This window comes from Apteryx rowi, unplaced genomic scaffold, assembly GCF_003343035.1.
Source record: "Apteryx rowi isolate R43461 unplaced genomic scaffold, aptRow1 scaffold_1630, whole genome shotgun sequence".
Taxonomy (NCBI): Eukaryota; Metazoa; Chordata; class Aves; order Apterygiformes; family Apterygidae; genus Apteryx; species Apteryx rowi.
In genome coordinates, this window is record NW_020447898.1 from 1 (window position 1) to 9,986 (window position 9,986).

General features: G+C 60.0%; 1 protein-coding gene across 1 annotated transcript; it reads left to right on the forward strand.

Moving 5' to 3' along the window:
* The first annotated feature begins 314 nt into the window (after positions 1-314).
* INPP5J (inositol polyphosphate-5-phosphatase J) lies at positions 315-8,623 on the forward strand. The gene is given in 13 exon segments (XM_026060021.1): positions 315-408; positions 1,434-1,544; positions 3,038-3,146; positions 3,692-3,808; positions 3,880-4,055; positions 4,629-4,740; positions 5,208-5,317; positions 5,689-5,878; positions 6,213-6,350; positions 6,904-6,996; positions 7,296-7,400; positions 7,618-8,172; positions 8,174-8,623. Coding segments are annotated over 12 exon segments (1,887 nt in total). The 5' UTR covers positions 315-408; positions 1,434-1,467; the 3' UTR covers positions 8,279-8,623.
* Positions 8,624-9,986: the final 1,363 nt, after the last annotated feature.

Consider the following 9,986-nt stretch of genomic DNA (forward strand, 5'->3'; position numbering starts at 1 on the left):
GCCCGGCTCCGGCAGCCCCTCGGCCCGCGCCGCCCCGCCGAAGCCCGGCCAGTCTCCGAGCCGCTCCTCCTTCTCGGAGCTCGGCGCCCTGGACCCCGCCGCCCCGGGGAAGCCGCCGCCGCCGGCGGAGCGGAGGGAGCTGCTCCCCAAAGCCGAGTCCAGCAACCACATCTCGGCCTGGGCGGACTCGTCTCCCCGCGCCGTAGGCCTGCCCAAAGCCGTCTCCAGCGAGTTCATCGCCGGGGGGCAGTTTGGCCTGCCCAAGGCCGTGGCCCTCTCCAAAACGAAGTCGGACGAGTTCTCCCTGTTTGCGAGGGCTGGGTCGTCCCTCAGCCCGCCGAGCTCCGCCGGCTCCTCCGCTGCTGTCCTCGGCTGTCCGGGAAGGGTTGCAGAGGACGGCTCGTTCCGGTGAGCGGCTGTGGCTGGCTGCCCGCTGCGCTGCGGGAGGAGAGCGGTGGCTGCTGGGCGGCGGGGGGAGCAGCGACGCGAAGGAGCGCTGGGGCCGAGCTGCCCCTGCTGGGAAGCAGCAAGTGAAGCCTCTTCCTGGGTTCCCAACCTCCACGCTACAGGTGATGTCCAGCTGGAAGAGATTTTGGATGAGGGGCTACTGACAGTCTGTTTCCTCTCGGCACGCTGGAGAGGGAAAAGAGGCCCGGTGCCTGCCCTCCGCGCAGGTGGCACGTGGGGGCATGGATGCTCTATGGGGTGGTGTGTCCCAGGCGTGCTCGTCCGGAGCGGGTGCCATCTGCCCCTGCCGTACCTGAGCTGTGGGACGGAGGTGGCAGTACCCTGCCTTGCTGTTAAAACATGCCTCCTGTGGCTTAAGACTTGTCCTAGCGCTGTTGAAAGCGCCTGCAGGCTGCTGGTGCATGCTGCATGCTGGTGTTTGTGTGTTGTGACTGATGATGGCTTTGCACTAGTGAAGGACACTGCTGCTGGGCTTGCAGCATTTCTGTCATGAGTCACATCCTGGCTGTTCAGGCTGCCTGAGCTCCAGGGGAGGACCTGGTGGGTTGAAATCCCGGCCCCTTTCTCCGGGAGCCTGAGAGCTGGATGATTTCTGGGGAAAGGAGGGAGAGCAGTTTTCTGGGGACATCGTGACTCACAGGCTCCCTGTTGTGCCAGCCTGGGTTTAACAGTTACCGTCAATAAAAATGAGGGCTCACTGTGCCGGTTCCCAGAATTGTACTGGGGCTTGGGGTTACTGCATGGCTTGCCGCGCACCTGGGTGTAGACCCTGGAGGAATTTGGAGGCAATGACCTGTCTCCTTCAAACAGGAGTTAAGGACATGGTGTCCAGGCCATGGCTGAACTTCAGCTGCAGCTACTTCTTGGGAGATGACTTCCTTGATGAGGCTGGGGACTGAGCAAGGGAGGGACAGGGAATACTTCCGAGCCCAAATATCAGTGTGTTCTTCCTTTATCCTCCCAAGCATCACAGTGGTCACCTGGAACGTGGGCACAGCTATGCCCCCGAACGATGTGACATCCCTGCTTCATCTCAACACGGGTGCAACGAATGATGCGGACATGATCGCCATTGGGTAAGGATGTGAGGTCCAGGGCCCCCTCTCCTGCCCCAGAGATCCCTGTTCAAGGGATTCCTTGTAGTCGGAGGGGGGGAGGTCCTTGGAGTCGAAAAGCCAAAGCTCCAATCTTCCCTACGACATGGGAAGCAGGGAGGGACTTGGCATTGCAGGTGGTAAAACGTCAGCAAAGGCGGTTGAAAGTCGGCTCCTAATAAAAATAGAGGCACTAAAGGGAGCCGAAACCTGGCCTCTGGGAATGCTGCCCTTGCCATGAGCCCTGGGAATCCTTAGGATCATGCCTGCAGAGGGATTTAACCCTGGGAGCATTCTTGTCTCAGCTTTTGCCCATGACATGCAAGCCTCAAGGGCGCAAATCTTCTGCTCTCTCACAGCTGAATTGGCTCTGTGCCCCTGGAAACACTTAACCGCTGGCAAGGCAGCGCCAAGTCAGTGTGGTAAGGCTCTGTTGGTGTGGCCAGCAAGGCAAGCTCTGCCGGTGTCGAAAGGAAAATTGGCCCCTTGGGGATTGCTGCAGAGCCTGCAGATTCTTGCCAAGACATAGCCCCTGCCCTGACGAGCTCCCGGTGTATGTGAGGTTGGAGGAGCTTGGCCTGTATCCAAGAGGTTCACAGGAACCCTCATCCTCCTTGTCCCAGGGAGGGAGCAGCATGAGGCTGAGGCTGCCTGGACTGCCAGAGCTGTGGTGCTGTGTTGGAGCCTCTCTCCTGGTCATGGCCCCCTTGGCTCTGCAGACCAGCAGGATGTAGCTGTGTGGGGCTGTGGAGATAAGACTTCGGCCTGGCTGGATGGCGTGCTGGGGGTAGCTGACTGCGTAAGTCCTGTGTTCAGTATGAGGGACTCGCCGGGACTCTGTTTCTTGGCCAGGGATGGGATGCCCTGTATTGGTGAGCTGCTCCCCACCTCCAGGATGTCTCTGCCTGGCTGCATCCTTTCTCTGAGCCCTGGGCGCTTGACATTTTTGGGCAAAGCATTTCCTGATTCTGCTGTTCTCTAGGGATGATCTCCTTCCCTCTGTTCACTAATTGCTGAGCCAGGAGGAGCATTATTAACCTTCTGTTTGCTGCTGCTCTGAGCTTGGTGGCTAGGATGTGTCTGGACACCTGTGCTGAAGTCCTGGTGTGACTTGGCTTCTCTGCAGATGTTAATGCAGCTGAAATGTCCAGGCTTGAGACTGTTGCTCAGCCCTGTGCAGCTGAACTCTTCCTGCTTAAAGGGCCAAGTCCACTGTGGGTTCCCAGTGCCACTGGTGCCTCTTGCTGCCGTGTTCCCTGGCATTGCTGGAGCAAGGACACAGCTGGTCTGGGCTGTAAAGCCAGGGTCCTCCTTTGAACTGCCCTTCCTGCCCTGGCAGTGCTCCCCAGCACTGTCCTTTCGCACCTCTCCTAAGGAGCTCTCCCTAGCTGGGATACAGGCACCTTCCTAGTTGGCTGAGGGAACTGTCTGTGGCTGGACAGGCCCTGCAGAGCTCCCTGTCCCTCTCCTTCCAGGCTGCAAGAGGTGAACTCCAAGTTAAACAAGCGCCTGAAGGATGCCCTCTTCACAGATCAGTGGAGCGAGCTCTTCATGGATGTTCTGAGCCCCTTCCACTTTGTCCTGGTAAGGAGGCCCAACGGGGCTGGGCAGTTGCTGGCCATAGGGAAGGAGAACCAGACTGCAGAGATCAGGAGAGGATATGAAGCAGGAGAACTGGCTGGAGGGACAACCTGTAGCTAGTAGGAGAGTGGGGGGGGGGGGGGGGGGGGGGGTTGAACTGAGGACTAGTGGGGCATCTCACCAGCATGCTGCATAGCTCTCGCCGTTCTGCTCCCTTTCCTACTGCCTTTGGCTTCCCCTGTGGTGCTTTGGGGCACTTTCTGTTGCTGCTGTGCTGTACCAGGGTGGGAAGTGAATGCAGGAGCAAGCCTGTGCTTCTGGCACCCTGTGGATCCCAGAGTAGGTTTGACCCCCCAGGTATGCCTAGGGCACTTGGCAGGGTTGCCCCAGAGACTGCATGAGCCCTAGCATCGCTGGAGATCTAGGTGCTAGCATAAGGGAGGTGCTACCTCTGTGTCCTAACATGGCTGTGGCCTGGAGACGAGGCCCCTACTCCTATGGACTGTGCTGTGGCCATCATCCTGCTTCATCCCCTGTTCTCGTTTCAGGTCAGCACGGTGCGAATGCAAGGCTTGTTCCTGCTGCTATTTGCCAAGTACTACCACCTCCCCTTCCTGCAGGACATCCAAACAGATTGTACCAGGACAGGGCTGGGCGGCTGCTGGGTGAGTGTGGCCCTGGGGGAGGTGGTGAGGGACTGGTTTCCCAATGATCCAGTGGGCTCCTCTTGGTGTAGGGCAACAAGGGTGGGGTGAGCATCCGGCTCTCCATCTTCGGCCACATGGTCTGCTTCCTGAACTGCCACCTGCCAGCGCACCTGGAGAAGGCAGAGCAGCGCAAGCAGGACTTCGCCACTATACTGCACATGCAGCAGTTCGAGGGGCATGCAGCCAGCGGCATCCTGGACCATGAGTGCGTACACCCCCCTTTGCTCCCCACTCTGGGCCAAAGTTGCCAGCCCACCCTCCCCTGGACGTCTCTAGCCAGGGTCTTGGGTCTGGCATCTGACTCTAGTACAGCTCAGAGATGGGGTCTTGCCTACAGAGCTGCAAGGCTGTCCGTTGGCCCAGGATGGCTGCACAGTGGGGTAGGTGTCAAGAGGGGGCCTCGGTCTCCCCCGGGGCACATCCAGGCCTGGTACAGCTCCTGCCATACTGGCGCTATATTGTGGTTTGAGTCTGAGGTGGAGGGCCCACTGCACTGACTGTGCGGTCTGACTCAAGCAGGTGCCTTGCAATGGAAATTTCCGTCCTCTTTTTCTGCCCAGGGAAGCCTGGCCTAGTTGGTTGATGGTGCTTGGTCCACACCTAAACTGTGCTGGCAGGGCTGGCAGCTGGCCAAGCTATTGGCTGAATGCTGACCTACATTGCCGCTCCTGAGAGCGCCTGTGCTGCAGACTGAGACTGTCAGCAGGCCCCTGCCTGGGCTTGTTTTACCTCGCTCTGTAGCCTGGACCCTCCTAACCTACTGCCCCTCCATCCCCAGCCTTGTGTTCTGGTTTGGGGACCTCAACTTCCGCATCGAGAGCCTTGACATCCGCTTTGTGAAATACGCCATTGACAGCAACATCCTAAGTCAGCTCTGGGAGAAGGACCAGGTGAGAGCCAGGTGGGCTGAGCATGCTGCTGTGCTTCTGGGCTGGACAGTGAGTGTCACTCGGCACTTGTTGGAGCTGTGTGACAGGGCATGTCCTGTTACTGCCTGCCAGCCACCCACAGGAGGCAAAGGGCTGGAGCGTGCCCGCAGCTCTCCCAGCTTTATGGGGAAAGGGCAGCACGGTCACATGATGTTTTTCCTTGGAGCTGTGCACCCGTTAGACATGCTGATAAAGGAATCACTGGAAGAGCTGGGGGCAGTGGGCCTATGTCCTTGCTGCTTGCACAGCAAGGACAAACCTTCTGAGAGCTGTCTGATGCCCAGTGGCATGGGGCTGGCAGCAAGGGGGCAGAGGCTGCTACATGTGAACAGCCCAGCTGGGTGTGGGGAGGTCTCCAGGGTTTCCAGCAGTGTGTGGAGTCTGGCCATGGGGCCTGGTTTGTTCCCCTGACTTGTTCTTCCCCTCAGCTAAACATTGCCAAGAACACCTGGCCTGTCCTGAGTGGCTTTCAGGAGGGACCTCTGAACTTCCCACCCACATTCAAGTTTGATGTGGGCACCAACAACTATGACAGCAGGTAGGGGAACAGGGCTTGAGTGTGTGCTGGGCCTGTAGGCTGGGAGAGGGTGGTACAATTGAGGGATGCAGGAGTTGTGAGGCTGATAGCCAAGATGGGTGGTGGTGCTCATGGATGCCAGTTGCAGCTTGCGGTGAAGAGCTGGGTGTGGGGGGGGGAGGGGGACCATGGTGGGGTAGATATGGGCCAGGCTGGGGACAGGAGGCTGGGACAGGACAGTCAGTGCGGGTCTGTCCCTGCAGCTGCACTGAGCTGTGTGCCAAGATGAGCCGCATCCCCTGCCCACGCATGTCATAGTGCCAGGGGGAGGCAGTTTGGGGTGGAGCCCACTGCCCCCTGCCAGGCAAGAGATGCCCCTCTGTGCCCTGCAGTGTCAAGAAGCGAAAACCGGCCTGGACTGACCGCATCCTCTGGAAGATCAAGTCTCCCAGTGCTGGCCCTGGTGTGGCTGGGTGCCAGCCCGGCCGGCGTGGCCTGTCGGTGAGCCAGCTCTGCTACTGCAGCCACATGGAGTACACCGTGAGTGACCACAAGCCTGTGGCTGCCGTCTTTGCAGTGCAGGTGAGCACCTCCCAGGGTCACCCAGCACTGGCCATGGGTGTATCTGCTCCAGGTCAGCAGGCAGGTGCACTGGGCTCCCACTCGGAGGTGAGGCTCTTCCTCCCAGCTGGGGTTGGGGGGCAGGAGGCACAGAAGGGGTAGCAAGGCCCCGGGTCTGGGAGCCCAGTGAGTCTGCACAGCATGTTTTCTTTTCTTTTTCTCTTTTTTTCCTTTTTGCTTGGCAGGCCCAGCTGTCTGCCCACTGTGGCTGGGGACAGGGGGGCTGCTGCCCTGGGGGAGCTCTGTCTGGCATGCAGCCACCTGCCCTCGCTCACTGTATGCGTGTCCTTGGCAGTTCGCTTCCAAGGCGGACAACCCCCCAGTTGAGATTTACGTGGCTGATGAGTGGAGCAGGCCTGAGCAAGCGGTTGTCAGGTACAAGACGGCTGCTGACTTCCACCGGAGCTCCTGGGACTGGATAGGCCTCTACCAGGTAGTGGCTATGGGGCTGCTGTGGCTGAAGGGAATGGGGAGCACTTTACAGCACAGTGGGGGCTCTTCTGCTGCTATCCCCCCCCTAGCAGACACGGGTACATGGCATGAACCTAATGCAGCTTGTGTTCCCTGGGGGCTGTGTGCTCCCTTCCTGTAGGAGCCATGGGGAGGATACAACCCTGCTCCAAAGTAGTCAGATCTGGCAGCTCCCTCCTATTGCTTCCAGTCCCTGGTCTCCATGTGGTCCAAGGCCAGACATTCCTGGGGGGGGCTGGGTGCCTGGGTCTTTCCCTGGTGTGGTACTGCTGGGGTGGGTGGAAGAGAGGTATTAGTGCCCCCAGGCTCTGCTGGTGGTAGCCCTGAACCTGCAAGGACAGGGTAGCACGGTCTCATGGCCCCAAGGGGTAGGGCACAGGCAGGGCCAAACGTGAGCTGAGCACAGGACAGGCTTAGGGAAGGGGAGATGGTGCTGAGCACAGCAGCGGGTATTGGTGCTGGCACCTTTCTCGGCTCATCTGGGTGTTTGCTTGTGTGTGTGCGTGCACACGCAGGTGGGTTTTCGGCATCCCAAAGACTATGTGTCCTATGTCTGGGCCAGGAGTGATGATGAAGACTGCTGCATGGAGAAGCAAATGTGCGTGCAGGTGAGCATCTCCTGGAGCCACAGCCTGCCCTGCCTGGGCTCCTGCAGCCTCACGGGGGCAGTAGCATCTGCAGCTTTCCCCTGAGGCTGGGTGGTCCCATTGCATCCCTGGTGCTGCTGATGGTGGGGGTGGGAGGGCACCTCCTTCTTGCCTTGTGCTGAGTGTAGGGCAGGCCCACTCTGTACTGGTGTCAGACCTCTGCTCTCAGCTGGGGTTGGGGCTCCCTGCAGTGCCGGGAGTTGGGGTGGAGGCATCTCTGTGCCCAGCCCTGGTGCCCATCAGTTGTCTCCGGGCTGCAGGTGGTGTTCTCAGAGGAGGCGCTGCCCAAGGGGAGAGGCGAGTACATCCTCGGATACTACAGCAACAACTCCAGCAGCATCGCTGGCATGACGGAGCCCTTCCAGGTCAGCACGGGCTGAAGGCAAGGCTGAGGGGCTGGGAGAAGTGCGGGTGCTTGGCTGAACAAGGTGCCCTGAGGCCCCTAGTGAAGATCAGCCATCACAGTAGTCTTGCGGTGTTTCTGCACTCCTGGTGTGGAAGTCAGGGGCTGGTGCTGTTAGCGCTGTGTGGGGGGCAGGCTGGGTCCTGTTGCCAGCAGTGCTGACTCAAGGGGACGTGCAGATCTCCCTGTCCAGGTCAGAGGAGGGCTCTGAAGAGGAGGATGACAGCACACTGGTCCTGCTGGCCTCCAAATCCCGCAGTCCCAGCCCGGGCAAGATGAAACAGCACCGGAGCCGAAGCCCTACCTTGGCCAAGTTCCAGGGCCTCATCCTACGGCCATCGAGCCGGGAGCGGGGCACCAGCCGCAGCCCCTCACCCCAGAGCCGCCGGGGCCTCGCAGGGCACTTCCCTGCCATCCACCTGCCCAAGCAGGAGCCAGGGTGCTGTGGGGCGAAAGCCAAGGAAGCGGGGCAGGCAGCCGAGTGCCAGGAGGGCACCTTGGGCTCCTTCTACCCGACTGCACGGGAGCAGTGTGGCCTATGGCATGTCTCTGCTGACAACTTCCTGGCCAGGGCTGACCCCAGGAACCTGGGCCTGCTGCCCGCGCTCCGTTTGGAGACAATTGACCAGGCCACAGGCCATCGGAGAGAGAGTGTGGACCAAGGTTACCCCTGCAGGAAGATGAGCCCCACCGGGGACCCATGCAGCACCTCCGCAAGGGAGGAGGACCAGGCCCTGGGAGCTGGACAGCCATAGCTGCGCCACAGGACACGGACGCAGCAGCCCCCAGCCTTCATCTAGGGTGCTTGCTGTGTGCTTTCCTCTACCACTTTCCTGCTGAAACATCCTCTCCCTTATTTATTGCAGTGAATAACCCTCTGTACCTGTAACCTGTTGTAGGCCTGGCTTGTAGGGGGCTGTCCCTGGCCCCCACTACCGGAGACGCTGCCCTGGTTGGGGAGGAGCTATGAGGCAGCACAGCTGGGACATAAGGGACAGGAAGTTTGGTGCTGCAGTGGGGGGGACTGGGGGGGAAGCCCCTCATGAAATTCAAAGGCAAGTCAGGGCAAAGCACATCCTGGCCAAGGCAATTCAGTCCTGCTGGAGGAGAGCTGGCCTCACATCTGCTCCAGCTGTGGAGGTAGGACCATCCCAGGCCCTTGGGTTGGTGTGGGTACCCAGAAGAGCGAAGCTTGCACCTTCCCTGCTACTACCACTGTGCCTCAGCCTTAGACATACTGCAAGTAACAAAATAAACCATCCTGCCCTCCCTGTCTGCGCTGTGCTTACTGCGGGGGGGGGGCCAGAAACAGCTCCAGGTTGGGGGCCACAGCAGGCACAGCCCTCTGTCCAGCACCACACACCACGCTCAGTACCACCCTTTATTTTTCTTCTCCTGCTACACACCAGGACTACACCCTCCCCCCAGCAGAGCCCCTTACCTCACCCTGGATGCTGCTCCCCCCGCACCCCCACCTGCCAGGGACCAGTCTTTGCTCCAGCACTAGGAGCCACAGTCACAAATACACAGTGACAACTCTGCCCCCACACCCTGTCTGCCAGCCACCTCCTCCCCTGGCTGGGGCAGGGGGCCAGGCTCACCCAGCAGCTCAGGACCACTCAGCCCCACCAGCAAAAGGGACACAAATTGGGGGGGGGAAGAGTAGTTCCTGGCATCTCCCTTGCCTGGGGCTCAAATGCCCAAAGGTGAGGGTGGGTTATCATCTCCCCACCCCATGTGGGCAGCAGGGAAGGACGGGGGGGGGGGGGGAGGATTTCCCTTTTCCAAGTGCTCCTGCTCCTTTCCCTGTGCTCTGATGCTCACAGATGGCAGCCACAGCCACCCCACAGCCCCATCACTCCTTGGGAGGGGCTAGTCAACCCCTCCCAGCCCCTCTGCCTTCCCCCCGCTCCAGCTCTGGCCCCCAAGCTCCACGCAGTCATGCCAACAGCCATGCTCAGAGCCATCGTTTGTCTCCAAGACAGGAGTGAAGCAGCTCTGCTCCAGCAGCTGCTGCACAGCACATCTTCATTCTATGCAAGGCAGCTCTGCTCAGGCATCAGCGGGGTGCCATGTGGTGCTGAACTTCCCATTTCTGCTCCAAGGACAGTTGCAAGCATCTCTCATAGAGTGTGCCACCACTGTCCTGGATCTTCTGGTCTTGATGCTTGACCTTGGAGGTCACATGCAGAGGACCCCAGTGCCTCAAGGTGTTTCTGAGATGCCAAGCAGGTACTAGCACAGCCTGGGTCACTGTAATACAGCTGGCAGAGAAGCAGAGCAGTTAGCTTCAGGAGCAGCCCTGGAGACGGTAACGCTGCAGCACTGGCATCCAGAGCAAGCTCTGCCCTCTGCACGGCCACACACATCCAGCACCGCTGGCCTCAGCTCTGCCCAGGGCACAGCAAAGCTGAGGACAAAGCTCACCGAGCCAGCCCCACAACAAGCAGCCAAGCCTTCAGGATCGCACCCAGCCACCCACGGAGTCCCTTCTGCCTGCGTGGGCTGTAGAGAACCCCAGGCAGGCCAAGCTCCCTTGACCTCTTTG